The sequence below is a fragment of the Brassica rapa genome, chromosome A01 (genome assembly GCF_000309985.2).
Source record: "Brassica rapa cultivar Chiifu-401-42 chromosome A01, CAAS_Brap_v3.01, whole genome shotgun sequence".
Taxonomy (NCBI): Eukaryota; Viridiplantae; Streptophyta; class Magnoliopsida; order Brassicales; family Brassicaceae; genus Brassica; species Brassica rapa.
This window is the reverse complement of record NC_024795.2, coordinates 20327081-20348707: the sequence shown is the minus strand read 5'-3', so window position 1 is coordinate 20348707 and position 21627 is coordinate 20327081. Positions and strand designations below refer to the sequence as shown.

At 33.6% G+C, this 21627-nt stretch overlaps 2 protein-coding genes across 5 annotated transcripts; both read left to right on the top strand.

Annotated features, from left to right (window-relative positions):
- The first annotated feature begins 832 nt into the window (after positions 1 to 832).
- Positions 833 to 12559, top strand: LOC103832265 (alpha-glucosidase 2-like). 2 transcript variants are annotated; one of them, XM_009108243.2, is made up of 23 exons: positions 834 to 1572; positions 1923 to 2192; positions 2291 to 2359; positions 2431 to 2568; positions 2679 to 2796; positions 3058 to 3140; positions 3214 to 3309; positions 3407 to 3575; positions 3672 to 3814; positions 3907 to 3993; positions 4322 to 4507; positions 5074 to 5241; positions 5378 to 5498; positions 5579 to 5648; positions 6013 to 6100; positions 6208 to 6328; positions 6748 to 6941; positions 7026 to 7134; positions 7434 to 7589; positions 7679 to 7781; positions 7963 to 8136; positions 8305 to 8450; positions 8693 to 12559. In XM_009108243.2, the coding sequence occupies exons 1-23, from the start codon at positions 1552 to 1554 to the stop codon at positions 8884 to 8886; spliced, it is 3024 nt and encodes a 1007-aa protein (XP_009106491.1). In that variant the 5' UTR covers positions 834 to 1551; the 3' UTR covers positions 8887 to 12559. The 2 variants fall into 2 exon arrangements, with proteins under 2 accessions (XP_033134874.1, XP_009106491.1); XM_033278983.1 differs by having other exon boundaries at positions 833 to 1572; positions 3407 to 3814.
- A 1442-nt stretch (positions 12560 to 14001) lies between these two features.
- LOC103832252 (alpha-glucosidase 2) lies at positions 14002 to 21627 on the top strand. 3 transcript variants are annotated; one of them, XM_009108229.3, is made up of 23 exons: positions 14002 to 14263; positions 14615 to 14882; positions 14963 to 15031; positions 15115 to 15252; positions 15347 to 15464; positions 15744 to 15826; positions 15947 to 16042; positions 16161 to 16329; positions 16424 to 16566; positions 16656 to 16742; positions 17004 to 17189; positions 17557 to 17724; positions 17920 to 18040; positions 18132 to 18201; positions 18649 to 18736; positions 18846 to 18966; positions 19248 to 19441; positions 19523 to 19631; positions 19732 to 19887; positions 20203 to 20305; positions 20456 to 20629; positions 20944 to 21089; positions 21179 to 21627. In XM_009108229.3, exons 1-23 carry the CDS (start codon positions 14121 to 14123, stop codon positions 21370 to 21372), a joined length of 3144 nt encoding a protein of 1047 aa, XP_009106477.1. In that variant the 5' UTR covers positions 14002 to 14120; the 3' UTR covers positions 21373 to 21627. The 3 variants fall into 3 exon arrangements, with proteins under 3 accessions (XP_009106477.1, XP_009106483.1, XP_033134869.1); XM_009108235.3 differs by having other exon boundaries at positions 14025 to 14263; positions 14559 to 14882; XM_033278978.1 differs by having other exon boundaries at positions 14083 to 14263; positions 14546 to 14882.

Below are 21627 nucleotides of genomic sequence, written 5' to 3'. Positions count from 1 at the left end.
AATCATGATCCGTAATTCAAATCGTAATATTTTTAAGTAATGTTTATTAATTTTATATAATAAATTACTGTATATTAAAAAGTTTAAGATAAGTTAAATTTTTATACATGTATTATATTGTTTACTAATATTAACCCGTTCTACCAACATATTATATTTTTAGCATAAACATTTTATATTAATGAAAATAAAATATGTTAACTTATCAATTTAAAATAATTTTATCATATTTTGTTCAATATAACATTTTTATTTTAAAATGATAGATACTATTATAAAATTGATAAAATAGGATATAATCTTATTCTTTTAGTAACATTTCATTACTAATTGCAAAATTAGTTGAAAATATTTATATTTAATTTATGACAATTAAGATCTTATTATAATCTATTTCAAGAGATTTGTTAGAATTTTTTTTTTAAAATTAAAAGATATAAAAGATATTATGATTAAAGTAGTTAAAAATATTATGTATATTAGCATTAGTGATATACATTTAATATAAAATTTAAATGATGGTCCAAATAAAAATATCATTCATAAAAAATCATGATTTTTATTTTATTAGAAAACAAATTTGAAAAAAGTAAAATTAAAATAAATATTTATTTCTAACAAAATCTTTAAAAATTATTAGTAAATGTATTTGTGAAATTAATTAATTTCATTTTATTTAAATTTTCGTTTATAAACAAAAACTATATTCAATTTTAATTTCTAATTATATTTTATTATAATTTAAATCAAAACTAACTAATTTTTGAAAGTAAATTTAAAAAGATTCTAAGAAGATTTTAAAAAGATTTTGTTAGAATATTTTAAATATATTCATTTGTATTTCAAATAAAAAGATAAAGATATTAAAAAATATAATAATGAACTTATGTTAAATATGATATTTTCTAGGAATGGTCCAAACTAAAAAAATCACAAATGAAAAGAAGTCATGACTTCTGTTTTAATATATAAGATAGATCCTAATATCAAATTTCACAACTAATAAAAATAAAGGAATAAGTTGCCAAACTAGGCAATAGTAATAACTCATTTTCCATAATGAAAAGATTAAAATCATTTTAAATTTTACATTGAAGTATAAACCCAAGAAAAGAAAGAAATAGCAGAAAAAAATTCACACAAAAGAAAAATTAATTATTTTTGGGAATGTTAGGAAATACATTATTTTTGGCAACTTATATAATCTCACACAAAAGAAAAATTAGTTAGTCATTTAGTACTTGATGAAAAATATTAATTTAAACCACAAAAAGAACTCGTACGTTTTATAATTAGTAGTTTGCAGTAAATCTTTTCATTATTATATAACTTTTCTTAACGTTAAATCTTCTTATTATATTAAGATGGTGGAACTCGAGGCGAATATAAAACTAAACTTAGTGTCCAGTGTCCACCAATGGAGAGCTCATATACTGACATAAGCAGCACAATCATCGTCAGCATTGACTAGAGGAAATCGATCTTCTTCCTTCTTCATTAACGATCGTTGTCTTCCTTTGCTGAATCAGATCGCTCCGTTGCTGTTCTTTCATGCAGTTAGATCACAGTCAGGTTGTTTCTTGCTAGATTACATGGTCCTCTTTGACATTTCTGATAATTTATTTCGCCTGTAACTTACGTTCATCCTTTGATATCTCTCATTTGGAGGATTAACTTGATTTTTAGTTTGACGTTAACGAGTTTTGGTGACTATCAACCGTATAGTTATTAAAAGGATTAGTCGACGTTGAGTTGACTTCTGGATACAGAGCTTTGGTTTGATTGATTATCAATAACTTGTGTAATAGCATTCAAATTTCAGATAGAGGCTAATTTGTTTTTTTCTTTCTCTTGTTTGCTTGAAGAACTTATGACTAAAAAGGTTATAGGCGTACTTACTTGTACAACCACTTTGCATGCAGAAGGAAGAGGGAAAAAACATAGTCAAGATGACAGTTAGTGGAGATAACTCGGAAACTATAGGTATTGCTCCAACCGAAATGATTTTTGAGTCGATTTTGGAGGATGGAGTTTTCCGGTTTGACTGTTCCGTGGAGCATAGGAAAGCTGCATTTCCAAGTGTTTCATTTAAAAACATCAAAGACAGGGAAGTTCCGGTTATAAGTCACAATGTTCCAGCATATACTCCTACTTGTGTTTGTCTTGAGGAGAAGCAAGTTGTTACTTTTGAGGTTATAAGCGTCTTCTAAAACTTATTTTACAATGTTAATTTTGACATGATCCAAGAACATACCAGTATTTCGGTACTTAATTGTAATTTGTGATGCAGTTTCCTCCTGGCACGTCGTTTTATGGGACGGGAGAAGTTGGTGGCGAGTTGGAGAGAACAGGAAAACGGGTCAGTCATTCTCTTTTGCATACATCATCTATTTATTTCACCTAACTAATTTGGAAAATATAAATGTTCAGGTGTTTACATGGAACACTGATGCATGGGGATATGGCCCTGGAACCACCCCACTGTACCAGTCACATCCATGGGTGCTAGTTGTTCTTCCAACTGGAGAAACTCTAGGTGTTCTTGCTGATACAACACAAAAGTGTGAGGTATATGAATAGCTTAATTTGTTGGTGCCACCTCTTTTACTACTGACCGGGCCCCTCGTTGCTATGTAATATGTCTTCTTCAATTAGAACATATTTTTGTTGTTGTCTAGATTGATCTGAGGAAAGAGGGTATCATAAGAATAATCGCTCCAACATCATATCCAATTATCACATTTGGTCCATTCTCTTCACCCACTGCTGTCTTGGAGTCCCTGTCGCACGCCATAGGTAAGTTTTTTAATGGTTCTCCTTAATCATTTTTCGAACTCTTAATCGTATATCATCTGTTAACTTGGTTCAATGACTATAGAAAAGATCACTAGTTATGATAAATGTTTAAGCAATTTATATGGTTTGAGACTATTTTTTCGTCTTGACTTTTGTTCCTTAACAAGTATTATTCTGCTATAATATTTTATACTTCTTGCAAAAGAAAAGTTATGTACTTTCTTCTTTTTGGATCAAAGTTATATACTTTCTATTTATCAGGAACTGTTTTCATGCCTCCAAAGTGGGCCTTAGGCTACCACCAATGCCGTTTTAGTTATATGTCAGAGAAGCGAGTGGCTGAGGTCAGTGTTTTTGTTTATATTCTGGTTGTTTGGTGAATCTGATGAAATGATGAAAGGTTATAAGTGATTGCAGATAGCTCAAACATTTCGTGACAAGAAGATTCCTGCAGACGTGATATGGATGGATATTGACTACATGGACGGTTTTCGTTGTTTCACATTCGACAAGGCATTTTTTTTTTGTTCTGGATCATTTCAAGTATATTTTTACCAGTAGTTACCATGGTATGAAATAAAATTAATAATTTATGGAATATAACGTTCAGGAACGTTTCCCGGATCCTAGTGCTTTGGCAAACTATCTACATAATAATGGTTTCAAAGCGGTATGGATGCTTGACCCTGGAATAAAGAAAGAGGAAGGTTATTCTGTCTACGATAGTGGAAGCAAAGACGATGTTTGGGTTAAACAAGCAGATGGGAAGCCCTTCATTGGTATTTCACTTTGGTGTTATGTTTTTCATGATATCTTGTCTTGTATCTTGATGTATATGCAGCAAATTCCGGAAATTTTATGCTTGGTTTCATTAGGTGAAGTATGGCCTGGACCTTGCGTTTTCCCTGACTATACAAATTCCAAAACTCGGTCTTGGTGGGCTAGTTTAGTTAAAGACTTTATATCAAATGGTGTTGATGGTATCTGGAACGATATGAATGAGCCTGCAGTTTTCAACGTAAACTTTGTCTAACTTACTTTCATCTTTTGTTATTTTATAGTCTGAATCTTTTTCCATTTTTCATGTGTCCTTATTTTGTCTATGCGCAGACAGTGACAAAGACAATGCCTGAGAACAATATTCACTGTGGAGAAGATGACCTTGGAGGTGTTCAAAACCACTCACACTACCACAACGTATTTTTCTTGTTCTACTCAATTTTAAATTTTCCTATGCATTACTGCATGTATCACATTATCACATTTGCAATGAGTCCTTGCCGTTCTAGATTATCACATTACATAGTGGTTTTGTGTGTGTAATATATAGAGTGATAGACAGACATACAACTAGTACAAATATCTATTATTGCTAAGACAATTATGAATGTCTGTGTTGGTCTCTTAATGTATATTTTAGCCAAAATATAAACATTTTCTTCTTGCGGTAGCTGTCTTTTTGCATGTTTTAGGTACAATTCTAGGCATTTGAAGTTAACACATTGAAGATTGTGTCACTGTCTAGGTATATGGGACTTTGATGGCAAGGTCAACTTATGAAGGGATTAAGCTAGCTGATAAGAATAAGCGACCTTTTGTATTGACAAGGGCTGGATTCATAGGGAGCCAGAGATATGCTGCTACTTGGACAGGAGATAACCTTTCAACCTGGGAGCATCTACATATGTCTATATCCATGGTGCTTCAGCTGGTAAGAATTTCAAGAGTTTGCTTCATCTTTATCACAACATAAAACCATTGACTGGAATTATCATTCACAATAATTAGTATTGATCTATTTTGTGTGACTCTTACGCCTAAATAATCTTGACAACTTAAAAATTTATAAACATCAACATTAACTAGAACTTTGCGCGGGTCTTCGTTTTCATTTTTATATACGTAAAAAAGTTTTTCTACATCGTATGGTAAATATTCTTAACATTAACCATATTTTCAAACGTTTGTAAATCTATTTTGGTTAAGATTCGATTAGAGAAATCTATAATTTAAATTAAAAAAAAAACAAACATACTTAAATATAGATTTAATAAATATCTTAATGGCATGATAAAGTAATATAATTTTGTATTCTCCTTTTAATAGATTAGATAACCGTTTTGTGTTCCTTAAGCTCCAATGCTGCTTATAACATCATACCTTTTCTCACTTTAGTAGAGCTAGCCGCATAAATGAGTAAAATATGATTTTGCTGGAAGGTTTCTCAAATACGATTGCTACATTACTTTTAACTATGATATGTTAAATTGCATTCAGGGGCTTAGCGGTCAGCCCTTATCAGGGCCAGATATAGGTGGCTTTGGTGGCAATGCAACTCCGCGGCTATTTGGACGTTGGATGGGCGTTGGAGCTATGTTTCCATTCTGTCGTGGCCATTCTGAGGTTGCCACTGATGACCATGAGCCATGGTCTTTCGGAGGAGAGGTATTGCTCCTACTATAAGAAAGATATACACCTGAAAATATAACTTTTACAAGATATGCATGCCATCTTATAAAGAAAGTCAACTTCTTGTTTTGAGATTTTTATTGTCACTTATGAGCTACTGTCTTTTGATTAGTGTGAGGAAGTCTGTCGTGCCGCATTGAAGAGGCGCTACCAACTGTTACCACATTTTTACACCCTATTTTACATTGCCCATACAACTGGTGCTCCAGTTGCAGCTCCAATCTTTTTCGCTGGTAGCTTTTTTTTTTTTGTAAAATATTGTGTTCCATCTCCTGAACTTTCGCAGTTATATATTACTCTTCTCTATATGCAGATCCGAAAGATTTTAGACTAAGGACTGTTGAAAACGCCTTTCTCTTGGGTCCACTTCTCATATATGCAAGGTTTTCTTCTCCCTATTCAGAGTCATTGCTTTCCTTTCCAAAAGCTTGTCATGACTTCACTATGTTATGTGATATATGTTCTGATTTTGGCCACTCGATTGAAGTGTTTAATGCTATTAGAGTGAATTATTGAAACAAGTGATCAGATATGTTGAGGATAATGAATAACAACTTATGAGGTGTTGCACAATTGAATAACAACACTGTCATCAGAATTTTTCACCTTATTTGTTTTTCTTTTAGTCATTGTAACTGTAGAAGCTTTCCGGAAAAATGTTTGTTCATTATTTTGAGTTGTTCAGTAGTTTAATCTGCAAATCATATACTCATCAAGTTGTCTTTGGTTTGTTCTATCATTGTCTAGCACTTTAAATAATCAGGGATCCCATGAATTGCATCACATAATGCCCAAAGGAACTTGGCTAAGGTTTGATTTTGAAGATTCACATCCGGTATGATTGCTGATAGTTCTGACTCTCTCTCCTCTTCTTTCATTGGTAAATAACTTAGATTTTTGTTTTATGATTTCCAAATGTTGTTTACTCGTTTTTTGTGTCAGGATTTACCGACATTATATTTACGAGGCGGATCCATTATATCAGTGGCTCCTCCACATCTACATGTTGGGGAGTTTACTCTGTCAGATGACTTGACCCTACTTGTGTCATTAGATGAAAATGGTAAGTTTAGCTTATGATCCAGATAGAGGAGATCTGCTTTTGACCTAGGCTATGCAAAAATAGTATATTAAACTGCGGATTCTCTCACGCCTTGAGCGGAAATAAATTAGTTTTTTAAAGAAATTGATAAAATAGTTTTTTAGAGATAAATATTTGGGATTACAATTTAGTTTTGTTTTTTACTTGTTGGTATCGAATTATATAGGTTGAGTTATAGAAAATAAAAGAACACCATTTGAATTTTTGTTTTAATTTTGCTTGAATTTATTAGTAAATAAGCTATTTCGTTAATGGTAATTTATATTTTTCAAATCTGATAAGTAAATGAGAGAACTATATTCCGAAAACTCAATTGTAAATAATAGTATATATTTGTTCATCTTGCAACTTATTACTGTTGTCAATCTCTTCTATGTCAGGCAAAGCTGAAGGCCTCTTGTTTGAGGATGATGGAGATGGATATGGCTACACTAAAGGAAAATTTCTAATCACAAACTACATTGCTGAGAAGCATTCGTCCATTGTTACTGTTAAGGTTTCAAAAACTGAAGGAGATTGGCAGAGGCCAAAGCGCCGTGTTCATGTCCGGCTATTACTAGGAGGCGGTGCAATGGTACCGCTCTTTCTCTTGTTAAGAAAATCTTGTGTGTAAAACTATAAGATCAAAAAAAAGTGAATATAAAATAATGTTGAACAGCTTGATGCTTGGGGAATGGATGGAGAGACTATCAAGATTAATGTGCCTTCAGAACATGAAGTTTCAGAATTAATAACCAAGAGCAATGAGAGCTTCAAACTTCATATGGGTAAGTTTAAATCTCATCTTCTAAATATGCATGCAGCTGCGTGTGTAATCAGTTTTGCAACTAGTGAGATGTATTGCTTTTTGGTACCTTGTTACATACTGATGTACACTTCTTTCAGAAAATATAGCTGCTAGCCTCTATCTTAGTATGTGTGGCTCATCATTGTAGCCTTTTGATATTTAGCCATCTGCATGAATTTGCGAACATATTCATAAGAAATAACTAGACCCAAATTCAAATTTACATAGTTATTTGTGAACTTATAAATAATGTCTTCAATTTGTATTATTAAAATGTAGAAAATACAAAATTGATACCTGAGAAGGAAATGCTACCTGGACAAAAGGGAATGGAACTTTCAAGAGTCCCAATTGAGCTGAACAATGGCAATTGGAAACTAAATATAATTCCTTGGATTGGTGGAAGGATATTATCCATGTCACATGTTCCATCAGGTAATAATTAGTTTTCTTTTTACAAGTAAAGCTTATGAGAAAGGTTGTGTCCATGATTACTTACAATTTTTGTTGATTATAATTTTCAGGAGTTCAATGGCTTCATAGCAGGATAGATATCAATGGCTATGAAGAGTACAGCAGTACTGAGTACCGGTCATCTGGATGCACTGAGGAATATAATATCATTGAGTAAATTTACTTTGACAATCTCTTTCACACATACTTATTCTTTTAAGAGGCTGAATGTTGATATAAAATACAATAGTGCAAAGAGTTCCCTTCTGCATCAGTTTCTCATGTTATGGAAGGCAACGCTCTCTGCATTAATTTTATTTATGTTAATCTGAACTAATTGTTTCATCTCATGTAGGACGGATTTAGAACATGCAAGTGAAGAAGAATCTCTTATCTTAGAAGGTGATGTAGGCGGTGGACTGGTTCTTCAGCGTAAAATTAACATACCTAGTGACAACCCCAACATTCTTCGTATTGCCTCTACCATTGAAGCTCGAAGTGTCGGTGCTGGTTCTGGTGGATATTCAAGGTTTGTCTACTTGCTTCAAGCTTTCCTAACATTATTGCAAGGTTACATAACCGTAGCAGTGAAACCGTTTAGTAATCTTTGTTGTGTAATTTAAGTAGAGTTTTCAGACAATAGGTTGCTTGCAATTCATTGGAAGGTTCATTTGATGATGGTTACTAAACGCTGCAGGCTGGCATGCTTAAGAGTCCATCCAACTTTCACTCTTTTTCATCCAACCGAATCATTTGTGTCCTTCACATCGATTGATGGATTAAAGCATGAGGTTTGGCCAGATTCTGGAGAGCAAATATATGAAGGAAACAACCTCCCACATGGTAAGTAGTACCTGTACGCTCTCCATATTGTTCTCATGTTTTAGTCAATAGCTGCAGTAGAAACACTTGCGCTTTGATGAATAACATAAAAAAAAAAACACTAGCAAAAGGGTTGGTTTAAAACTGGTGGAAAACCTTTCTTTATTGATCAACAGTAGTTGTTTGGCAAATGAATAACTTTCCAAACATATCGAGCATGTAACATATGTTTAAACTCATACTCCTATGTTTCTGTTTTCTAGGTAAATGGATGCTGGTGGACAAGAGCCTCAATCTACAGCTGGTAAACATGTTCGACGTTAGTCAGGTTGTCAAATGTATTGTCAACTGGGACAGTGGAACGGTTAACTTGGAGCTATGGTCTGAGGACCGACCAGTTTCCAAGGAAACTCCTCTGGAAATAGAGCATGAATATGAAGTCACAAGTTTCCCATAATTGTACTGCAAATGTGTTTAACTCATTTCCTCAATTCGCAAGAATCTACTTGGCTACTTGTACTTGGGTCGTTCAGTTTTCTATGCACTAATAAGCGAATCAGCAGTGTTTGTTTAAGCATAACATATTAACATATATAAGTACTATTGGAAGTAGTGGGATACTTTGAACCGTACGTTGCTGACATGAATAAATATGAGAAATCTTTTTATTATATTTAAGATGATAACAATATGAAAAAGAAAATGATAGTGGAAATAATCGTGAGTAATAAAAAAGGAAGTGAGATGATCGAATGGTAACTACAGTTTTGAAAATATAAACGATAAGAAATTTAAGTATGGTACAATGTAATTGAGGTTTATGCAGTTCAGAGAATAAATGCGAATTTGCTAAAAAAAAAAGTGTGGTTTTGATTGGAAAAATAATGTAAAATAAATTAATTAATACAATCAGAAATTAAATTGTTTTCTTAGTGATAATGTCATAATATTATTCTTTTTATTTTTATTTTTATAATTTTAAATATATAAATAAATTTGAAATAAAATTCTAATATATATATAATTATACAGTATACAATATATTATATTTTCTGTTAAAATATTGAGGGTTTTTGCAAATATGACTCAAAACTTGAAATCAAATACAAAACTAACCCATATTTTTTTTGAACTTTGATTGTCTCTTTCACCTCCAAAGTTCAGATTATTCACAAAAATGCCATCACGTTTTTTCGAAAATGAATATTTTACTCTATCATCCTCATCTTCCTCAAATATTCACAATATTGTCATTGCCATCAATACACCAACCACCATGAACAACCAATTTGAATCTTTTAATGCACCTAAAAATCGATTTACACTCTTTCTCAATTATTATGAACTAAAAACAACATCTCTTTTACTTTCTCTCTGTATTCATCCAAAAAACACAAGATTTTGATTTTAAATTTGTTATGGTTCATAGAGCCATTGAAGCTTACGATTCTTGGTGGGTCACTTTTGTATGAGATTCTGGGTACTTGGAGAAGACTTATGTGTGCTAAACAATTTATCTCACCGGTTGAAACTATGAAATCAGTTTTTTTCCCAGATCTGTTTGTCCAGACGACTTACCGTCTGGCTGTAGACGACTTACATGGAAGTCGTCTGGCTGTAGCCGACTTACATGGAAGTCTTCTGGTCAATGCAGAGGTTAGTTTTGCAATTGATTTTTAAATGTGTTTTTATAGACGACTTACATGGAAGTTGTCAATCTTTGTTTGTTAAAAAAAAATTCGAGACGACTTCCACGTAATTCGTCTAGGGTAAACGGGTTAGTTTTGCATTTGACCGGATCGTGTCATAAATTTGACTTTTCCTGGACGTCTTCCAATAGAAAATTAATAAATCAATATTTTGTTATATCTAGACGACTTACATGGAAGTCGTCTCAGGTTAGTTTTGCAATTGAAAAATAAAACAAAAAAAATTATTTTTTGTAGACGACTTACGCAGAAGTCGTCCGTCTGACGACTTACATTGAAGTCGTCCATGATTTTACTCCGAGATTCTGGTTAAACCTTACTTATCTTGGACGACTTCCATGTAAGTCGTCGGACGGACGACTAACCTGAGACGACTTACATGAAAGTCGTCGGTATAACAAAATATTGATTTTTAAATTTTAATTAAACGACTTACGTGTAAGTCGTCCAGGAAATGTCAAATTTCTGACACAATCCGGTCAAATGCAAAACTAACCCGTTTTCTCTCGACTTTCCATGTAAGTCGTCTAGGTTGAAAATCAATTGCAAAACTAACATAAATGGACGACTTCCTAGAAGTCTGCCAGACGACCTCCGTGGAAGTCGTCTGCGTCAATGTTTAATAAACTTTCATTTTTTTCTAAAATTATAAAGAATTTTTAACATGTTCTTTGTAATTCATGTCTACTTTTTTTTTTTGATCAAATTTTTTTTTTAAAAGTTAATTCTTGTCTAATAATCAATATTTTAGCTACTGAATTAAATTTATAACTTAATTCGTGATATTTATGAGGTTACCAACATTCATGTTTATTAAAGTTTTTAGCTGATCCGAGAAGATTTCCGTGGAACTCTTCTACGCTAGTTTTTGAATAACTTGTATTTTTAAGAGTATTAAGTAACTTCAAAATATGTAAAACTCATATTTTTAAAATATGTATTATGCTTTAGTTTTACTAAATTTGACTAAGTTTTTCAACACAAAATTGTAAAAATTGTGATATGTTTTGATTAGTTACTATTGTTTGTTTCCATCTTAAGCATGCACCAATGATGATTATTGCTATGAGTGGGTAAATATTTGTTTTTTATAATGTTGTATCAATGACTTAAGTACCATTATTGTTATATGCATCAATGATGTTTTTTGCTATGAGTGAGTAGAATGGTTAAAATGATTCTTAATATATTGTATCAATGACTTAAGTATCATTATTGTTATATGCATCAATGATGTTTTTGCTAGAAGACTTCTAATGAAAGTGTTATATCTTTGAACTTATGTAATGATTTATCTTTTGTGAATTTGACTAAGTTTTCTTGAGAATTCTTCTCCCTTAGTTGTAATAAATTTGATCAATTTCTTTCTGTCATTGTGTGTTTGCTATTAAAGTTGTATCAACAACTTCAATTATGTCAAATAATTTTGGGAAGATAATATTGTGGAATATGAACATATTTACCAATTTTTTTATTAATATCTTTTCAAATTTACAAAAAATATCACAACTAAAGGAGTACACATGCAAATCACAAACCAGACCAGAAACAAAACTATTATAGATCGTTCCTCTACAAAGACAAGCTTGGACTCCACTTGATATGGAAGAAGACTCCCTCAGAAGACTTCCTAGAAGTCTTTTTGCACATTATATTTTAGAAAACTTTGGAAGACTTATGGGAAGTCTTCTCGTAAGTCTTCTAAAATATAATGCGCTAGAAGACTTCCGAGAAGTCTTCCATAAGACTTCCGAGAAGTCTTCCATAATATTTCCGAGAGGTCTTCTAGCGCATTATATTTTAGAAGATTTCCGAGAAGACTTCCCATAAATCTTCCAAAATCTGCTCCAGATTTGAAAAACCTGCGTATCAGAAAAATGTTTAAATGACTTAAAAACAGAGAAAATGAGTGGAAGATTATATAGATCTACGTTTATAGAACACACAAAGTACATATCTAAAGGGAAGATGAGAACCATCTGGTTAAAACATGCAACTAAAAGATAGATTAATGAGAAAGACATGAGACAAAAATGAAAAATTCATATAAAGTTTGGTGTTTTCAAGTAAAAGAGATTAGAATGGGTATGGAGAGTTTTAGTTTGAGAAAAAGGTAAGAACTTTATGCAACATGAAGTTACCAAATGAAGAAAAATCAGACATAAGAACTTACCGAAACGCTCAAATCTGTTATGAAAGGGAGACATGTGAGAAGACTTCCAGGTAAGTTATCCTGGAAGTCTCCTAGCGCATTATATTTTAGACGACTAACAAGTAAGTCGTCCCATAATTCTTCCAGATCTGAAAAACCTGCATATCCAAATCCAAATCTGAAAAACCTGCATATCCAAAAACGTTCAAATGACTTAAAAACAGAGAAAATGAGTGGGAGATTAGATATATCTACCTTTATAGAACACAAAAAAATACATAACTAAAACTAATAGATCTACCTTTACATGAATGGTAGATGAGAACCATGTGATGAAAAACATGCAAAACAAGATAAATTAGTGAGAAAGACATAATACAAAAGCAATAAATTGATATAAAGTTTGGTGTTTATAAGTTCAAAGAGATTAGAGAGAGGTTGGAAAGCCTCAGAATGATGAACATACTATTTTTGTTACAGCCATTTGAGAGGAGGATAAAGAATGTGTAAATTTTTCTTTATATATGGAGACAAAAATTCCAATAAGGTTAAATATTTTCGATTCAGAAGACTTACTAGACGACTTACTTGTAAGTCGCCTGGAAGACTTCAATATTTTTAGCGGGAAACTAAAATATTTTTAGTGGGAGTTAGAAGACTTTCAAACTCTAAACATAACCCCTAAACTAAATTAACTGACTAAACACTTCATAAAATCAAATTAAACTTAAAAAGTTTTTACTATACACAGAAATAAACACATGTACGTAAAATTTTAATTTTTCAGAAAAACATTTAAGCTTTCCAAAATCTAACCCTAAGAATACATACAATACTACAACATATGTTGTCAAACCCTAAGGCAAAGAATATCATAAATTAACTACTTTCATTCATCTATGTTGAAAACTATTCAATTTTAATATATCTTAATTTATATTACTTAAAACTGTTTATAATTACATGATTTTAATTTTTCACTTGTTAAAATATTTTTTAAATTTTTTATAAATTATTTTTAAGATCAACTACCCTAGAAGACTCAGACAACTTTTCGGGCCTATATTCGTAAAAAAGAACTCTATTTTTTGTTTGGTCACGACGACTTACAGTATCCCAGAAGACTCAGACGACTTTCATGAACTATATTCGTAAAACTGAATTATGATTTTTTGTTTGGTCACAAGGGGCTGGTTATAGTTTCACAAGGTTTTTATGTTAGTTTTGCATTTGATTCAAATATGAGTATACTTTTGTATTTAAAATCAAATTTTAAGTCATATTTGGCAAATCGTCTTAAAATATTTTTGAGAAAACAGAATCTTTTTTAATCGCTTTCACGGATTTTATATTATCACCTTTTATTTGTGATACATCAAAAGCTATGTAGGTTTTGTGATTTTTTTTTGAAAAATCACAGAAAAAAATAGAGAAATTCTTTAGGATAATACTTTTTAAATTTTTGTCACAAAAATAGTTATTAAAAAGGAAAATAATCAAAATAATTTTTATTAATAGGTAAAAATACGTTGACACCATATGGTTAATTAATCTAAAATTAAAGTTTAGAGTTAAGTGGTGTAGTTTTGAAGATAAAGTTTTAAATTAAAAAATTAAAAAATTAAAAATTAAAAACTAAAAAATAAAAAAGACTATTTTGATTATTTTCTTTTTTGAAATTTATTTGTGTGCCAAAAAGAGTTATCTGAGAAAATTGCCGGAAGAAATAAGCAAGAATGCGATTGGTGACATAAAAGATTTTTGCAATAAAGAATCGAAAACTGCAGTGAAATAAATGTAGCCCATTCATAACCACCGAAGTATACACCAATGGTATCGTCATCGTCATCACTCACTATAGCTTCTTCACCTTCCTTCTTCTCTAACGATCGCTCTCTTCCCTCGCTGAATCCGATCGCTCCATCGCTCTCCCTTCCCGCTATCAGATCCTCTGCTCTCGCCGTCACTAGCAGGTCGTCTCTTTCTCCATTATATTTTCCCGATCATTCTATTCGCTTCTTGCCTTTGATATTCATCCTTGATTATTCAATAAAGAGCTTCACTTTTGGGTCTTGCTTGGTGACTATCGATGCTGTTTTGATAAAAAAGTTGATAACTTTCGATTGCTGCTGTTGAAAAGTTTTAATCTTTACCCATAATTATGCAGAGGAAGCAAGTTAGAGAATGTAGAACCTTGCTGTGTATTGTAGCTTTTGAATGTTATAGATGAAGACTAATAGTTTATTTGCTTGGAGAAATGTCAAACAGAACTAAAAAAAGAGTTATTCAAGGAGTACTTACTAGTACAACCACCTTGCATGCAGAAGCAAAGGAAGACGGTGTTTAATCAGGAGGATGAGTGTAAGTGGAGGAGATGGCTCGGAAACTGCTCCATCTGATATGATTTTTGGGCCTATTTTGGAGGATGGAGTTTTCCGGTTTGACTGTTCTGTGGAGCATAGGAAAGCTGCGTTTCCAAGTGTTTCGTTTAAGAACAGCAAAGACCGGGAAGTACCCATTCCAAGTCACATTGTTCCAGCGTTTACTCCTACTTATTCCCTACTTGAGGAGCAACAAGTTGTCACTTTTCAGGTTAGCGTTTCTTTTCTTTTCTTTTTTTTTCTGAAACGCATCTGAAAATTTCTATCTTGACATGTTCAATTATGCTGCAGTTTTCTCCTGGCACATCGTTTTATGGGACGGGAGAAGTTGGTGGCCAGTTGGAGAGGACAGGGAAACGGGTCAGTCATTCTCTTTTTACATACATCATCTGTTCTTTTGATCACCCAAGTACCTAACTAACGGGGGGAATATAAATGTTCAGGTTTTTACATGGAACACTGATGCATGGGGTTATGGCCCTGGAACTACTTCACTTTACCAGTCACATCCTTGGGTACTAGTTGTCCTTCCAACTGGAGAAACACTTGGTGTTCTTGCTGATACCACACGAAAGTGTGAGGTATATATGGACATACGCCCCTCTTTTTTGGACTCACTTTCCAATGTAATCTTTCTTTTTTTATTGTGTTGACATATTTTTTCTTGTCCCTAAGATTGATCTAAGGAAAGAAGGAGTCATAAGAATAATCTCCCCACCATCATATCCGATAATCACATTTGGTCCTTTCTCCACACCCACTGCTGTCTTGCAGTCCCTCTCCCATGCCGTTGGTAATTTATTGATTATGTTCTTCTTCTTTCTTTAACGTCTTATTAGTTGTGCTTTTTTATGCATTGAGACATTTCATATTTCAACTGTTAACTGATGTACTATAACTGACTTTGTTACTCTTAGGAATTGCAGAAAATATTGTTGTTTATGCAAATTGTTATTGTTTGGGATGAGACAAACTACTTCTTAATTTTCTTTCGTCTTTACCTTTGCTCTTTTTTTTCTTTCCTTAGTACATATCATTCTGCTCTAAATAAGTTATGCTTTCTACTTATCAGGAACTGTTTTTATGCCTCCAAAGTGGGCATTAGGCTACCATCAATGCCGTTGGAGTTATATGTCTGGCAAGCGAGTAGCCGAGGTCAGTATTTGTTCATATTCTATGTATTTTTGAATTATAGAATATGGTCAGTTCTTATTTATTGTATATAATTTTTGGGCCTCCCTGTCATGCTTTTCATCATTGTGGTGATGATTGCAGATAGCTCAAACGTTTCGGGACAAGAAAATTCCATCTGATGTGATATGGATGGACATTGATTACATGGATGGATTTCGTTGTTTCACATTCGACAAGGTGTGTATTTTATTAAGCCACAAGTAGATTTTTATTAGTGCTTCTCATTGGTTTACATAGGCTAAATTTATAAGTTCTAGGTATTGACATAATGACATTATATAGAACACTATTTCAGGAACGTTTCCCGGATCCTAGTGCTTTGGCAAAACATCTTCATAATAATGGTTTCAAAGCGATCTGGATGCTTGACCCTGGAATAAAACAGGAGGAAGGTTTTGATGTCTACGATAGTGGAAGTAAGAATAATGTTTGGGTTAAAGGAGCAGATGGGGAGCCCTTTATTGGTATTCACTCTCTTGTTATGATTTTGATGCTCTCTTGTCATGTTAATCTAATATTTATTCAAACATTTCTGAAGTTTACGTTTGGTGTCATTAGGTGAAGTGTGGCCTGGGCCTTGCGTTTTTCCTGACTATACGAATTCCAAAGCTCGCTCTTGGTGGGCTAATTTGGTTAAGGATTTTATTTCAAATGGTGTTGATGGTATATGGAATGATATGAATGAGCCAGCAGTTTTCAAAGTAATTCTCGTTTACTCTGCCGTCATACTTGAATTTTCTAGATAGAATACTTTATGATTTTCCATGTGGTCTTATTTGTCAATTTCCAGGTCGTGACAAAGACGATGCCTGAGAACAATATTCACAGAGGAGATGATGAGCTTGGAGGTGTTCAATACCACTCGCACTACCACAATGTATTTCTCTTCTTCTATCGAGTTTCAAATTATCTCATGTTTGAAGTTATCCAAGTTATATAAAAATGCAGTGGGTCTAGAGGGAAAGTAGTTGGTTGCTATTGCTGAGACAAAGAAGAAATTTTTGCAGTGCATCTAGAGTGAAAGTAGTTGGTTGCTGAATATAGATATGTTTTGCCTAAATAATATACCTTTTGTACCATATTAAGATAAGATGGTAAGAACTTCAAGTTAATTTTGTCAAGATTTACCGTTGTCTAGGTCTACGGGATGCTGATGGCAAGATCAACTTATGAAGGGATGGAGCTAGCTGATAAGAATAAGCGACCTTTTGTATTGACAAGGGCTGGATTCATAGGTAGCCAGAGATATGCTGCAACCTGGACAGGAGATAACCTTTCAACCTGGGAGCATCTACATATGTCTATATCCATGGTACTTCAGCTGGTAAGAATTTCAAGCCCACTGCCTCCTTATCGCAAAACTAAAACAATTAGTATGTGATTATCATTTATGATGACTGTTGTTAATCTATTTCTTTTTCCCATACTTCTAATTTATCTTGTCATGCTTTATGAACCCAAGAATTTCTACTCATGAGCATTTGCTTAATTGGTTGATTTCTTTACATCTTTTGAATTCTAGTGTGCTTATAACCTATAGGTGTTTTCCACTTTAGTAGAGCTAACAGCATAAATGAATATTTTTTCGTTTGTTTTTTCTGTATATCTTGATTTTAGCAAAGAACTATGCGATATAATATAGCATCTCTTGTTCAAGCCATAAATTAACATTCTGCAATACCTTTGATCAGGGGCTTAGTGGTCAGCCTTTATCAGGACCAGATATTGGTGGCTTTGCTGGCAACGCAACTCCGAGGCTATTTGGGCGTTGGATGGGCGTTGGAGCTATGTTTCCGTTCTGCCGTGGTCATTCTGAGGCTGGCACGGATGATCATGAGCCTTGGTCTTTTGGAGAAGAGGTAGTGTTTTTCTAGCAAATCTTATAAGAGATATTTCAGCATCAATCTTTTATGATATACATGGAAAAATAGTTTTGCTTCCCCTAAAGGACTTGCAACTTCTTGTAAATTTGCAATCTCTAGAAAAATATCAACCATTCTTGTTGTAAGGATTTTTTTAATTATGTCACTTATGAACTATGGTCTTTCGATTAGTGTGAGGAAGTCTGTCGTGCTGCATTGAAGAGGCGCTACCAACTGTTACCACATTTTTACACCCTATTTTACATTGCCCATACAACTGGTGCTCCAGTTGCAACTCCAATATTTTTCGCTGGTAGGCTTGATTAAAATACTGTACTCCATTTTTTGAACTTATGCAATGATATCTTATGCTCTCTTTTTCTTTCTTGGCTTCGTATATGCAGATCCTAAAGATTCCCGCCTAAGGACCATTGAAAATGCCTTTCTATTGGGCTCACTTCTAATCCAAGCAAGGTTTTCTTCTTCTCATTTTGACATGGAACGATGGACCTTACTTTTTTCATGTTGATTTACAGAATCATTACTTCCCTTTTTATGTGATTTGTCTTCACTTGATTTCGGTATAAGTGATCAGACTTGAGAGTTTAGGAATGTTGAACTAGAACCAGTAGTTGGGCATTACTGATTGACAAGTAACGAGGATTATTTATTAAGCTGTTTCAAGTTGTCTAAAATATAACACTTTTTTTTTATTATTATAACTGAATAGCATTGCTGCTATCATAAATCTCAACCTAGTAATCTGTCTCTCTCGCAGTTTTGCCTCTTGTTGAGTCAGTTATTGTAGAAGCTTTCAGGAGAAATGTTTTTTATTCATCCATGTGAGTTTGTCTGTAGTTCATAAACCGCCAAACATCCAGCTAATCAAGTTTTCTTTGGTTTGTTTCTATCATTGGCTAGCACTTTGTCTAATCAGGGATCTCACGAGTTGCAGCCTATAATGCCCAGAGGAACTTGGTTGAGGTTTGATTTTGAAGATTCACATCCGGTATATATGGTTACTTACACTTTCAGTTTCGTCTTCCTTTTTCTGTTGGTAAAAAAATCAATTAAGTTTTAAGTTTTCCACTTTTTATTTATTCCGCTCATGATGTCAGGATTTGCCGACATTATATTTACAAGGGGGATCCATCATAGCACTTGGTCCTCCACATCTCCATGTTGGGGAATCTAGTCTGTCAGATGACTTAACCCTACTTGTTTCATTAGATGAAAATGGTAAGTTGAGCTTCTGATTCTGTACAGGGGAACATGCTTTTTAGTTTAAGATGTGATAATATTGTAACTTTCCATTCTGCGTCTATTGGTCTTGTTGTAACTTAGTTAGCAGAGGATTGCTTCTGATTGTTGTGCATTGTAGTGTTTGTTATGGTCTTTCTCAGCAATTATTAATTTTGTGTATTCCCAAGGTCAGGATCATGCATAGGAAAAATACACTTATCTTTTGAGCTTTTGTTTTCGAATTATGAGTTTCATGACAATAAGTATTCATTTGTCAGGGAAAGCTGTAGGACTCCTATTTGAAGATGATGGAGATGGATATGGCTACACAGAAGGCAGATATCTAATTACACACTATATTGCTGAGCGACAGTCTTCCGTTGTTACCGTGAAGATTTTAAAAACGGAAGGAGAGTGGGAGAGGCCAAAGCGTCGTATTCATGTCCAGTTATTGCTTGGTGGTGGTGCAATGGTATTGTTCTTTCACCGGTTAAAAAAATATCTAGGGGAGTGTATAAGTTCAAAAGATTTAAATATTAGTAATGTTGAACAGCTTGATGCTTGGGGAATGGATGGAGAGACCATCCAGATAAAGATGCCTTCAGAAAGTGAAGTTTCCGCGTTAATATCTACAAGCAATGAGCGCTTTGCACTTCATATGGGTAAATCTCATATTTTTAATATGTTAGTAGCTACACCCAAATTCTAATTTTCATAGTTATTTACTTTCTTAGTGTCTTTCATGTGTATCACTGAATGTAGAAAATACAAAACTGATACCTGAGAAGGAAGTGCTACATGGACAAAAGGGAATGGAACTTTCAAGGGAACCAGTTGAGCTAAACAGTGGCGATTGGAAACTGAACATAGTTCCTTGGATTGGTGGAAGGATACTATCTATGACACATGTTCCATCAGGTAAGATATATCGTCGATAAGCATTTTTGCTTGTCTATTACTGACCTTGAAAAAGTTTTAGATCACTTGTGAATGAGATACTTTCAACATTTTTGTGGAGGAGGCTCAATATCATACATAAATTCTGTTTTTGAATAAATAATACCAGCCTTGGTGACAAGCACTTAGAATTTTTGTTACAGTAGTAAATGCAAACTTGCTGAATTGTTTAGGATTGATATTAAGCTGATTCGTTTAATTGCCAACCGGGTTATGTCCTTTTTTGACTTCTTTGAAGGTTGAAAAATAACAGTTTTGGTTGATTGCACTTTACAGGAGTTCAATGGCTTCACAGCAGGATAGAGATGAATGGTTACGAAGAGTACAGTGGTACTGAGTACCGGTCAGCTGGATGTACTGAGGAATATAATGTTATTGAGTGAGTTTACTTTCACAATCTATCTCACACATGTATGCGATGGTTTTTGATATGAAACATACAGTGTGACAAAGGCTTATACTTTGGCAGGTAGCACTCACTACATTATGTTTACTTCTGTTACTGAACTGATTGTTTCATCTTGTATAGGAGGGATTTGGAACAGGCAGGAGAAGACGAATCTCTTATCCTAGAAGGTGATGTAGGTGGTGGACTGGTTCTTCGGCGTAAAATTGCAATACCTAAAGACAATCCCCGAGTTGTTCAGATTGCCTCTAGCATTGAAGCCCGTAGTGTTGGTGCTGGTTCTGGTGGATTTTCAAGGTCTGTCTGCTTTCTTTACATTTTTTTTTGTTTTACCAACATGCCTATGTTTAATGTTTTTGTAAAATTTATCTACATCTCTCTAGGATCTAAGATATGACTCTCAGACCACTCTTGCAAGAATATATAACCGTAGAAGAACAGTGGGCAAAAGAAAAAAAAAACAATCTATAGTAATCTTGTTGTGTAATATAAGTAAAGGTTGCTGGGTGTCACTAGAAGGTTTTATTCTAATTATGAATAGCTCAAGTCGAGAGTATGATTCAGATTCTGTGTCTTTATATGTTCATGTGGTCTGCAAAATGATGGTGCAGGCTGGTATGCTTAAGAGTCCATCCAACTTTCTGTCTTATGCATCCGACGGAATCGTTTGTCTCCTTCACATCGATTGATGGTACAAAGCATGAAGTTTGGCCAGACTCTGGAGAGCAATTATATGAAGGGAACAACCTCCCACATGGTAAGTACATCAACGCTCTCCATCTTGTTTTCTCATGTTTTAATAAATAAACATCGTCTTCTGTTTTCTTTTTTTTATTTATTTTGCAGGTGAATGGATGCTGGTGGATAAGAGCCTCAATCTAGGGCTGGTAAACAGGTTCGACGTTAGTCAGGTATTCAAATGTGTTGTTCACTGGGACTGTGGAACCGTTAACTTGGAGTTATGGTCTGAAGACAGACCTGTCTCCAAGGAGTCACCTCTGAAAATAGAGCATGAATATGAAGTCGCAAGTTTCTCATAACTGTGTTGGATCTATCTATCTTACGATATCAACTCATTCCCATGTTCTACTTGACTACTTGGGGTTGTTCATTGTGTATAAATAAGTGATTGAGCAGTGCTCCTACGTTTAGATTTATACTGTCACTGTGTTGTATTGGATTACTTTGCTACCCAAATAACCCAATACAATTTATATGTGAGCTTGGTACCAGGGCCGGTCTAAGTATATGTGGACCCTAGGGAAAAAAACTTAAGACGATCTTTTAAAGGATTA

Coding starts and splice junctions, on each gene's coding strand:
- LOC103832265 (XM_033278983.1), top strand. CDS start 1,552: ATGCAGTTAGATCACAGTCAG. Junction 2,360..2,430: donor TGGAGAGAACAGGAAAACGG/GTCAGTCATTCT, acceptor ATAAATGTTCAG/GTGTTTACATGGAACACTGA. Junction 6,329..6,747: donor TGTGTCATTAGATGAAAATG/GTAAGTTTAGCT, acceptor CTTCTATGTCAG/GCAAAGCTGAAGGCCTCTTG.
- LOC103832252 (XM_009108229.3), top strand. CDS start 14,121: ATGGTATCGTCATCGTCATCACTCACTATAGCTTCTTCACCTTCCTTC. Junction 18,041..18,131: donor AACTCCAATATTTTTCGCTG/GTAGGCTTGATT, acceptor TCGTATATGCAG/ATCCTAAAGATTCCCGCCTA. Junction 18,737..18,845: donor ATTTTGAAGATTCACATCCG/GTATATATGGTT, acceptor TCATGATGTCAG/GATTTGCCGACATTATATTT.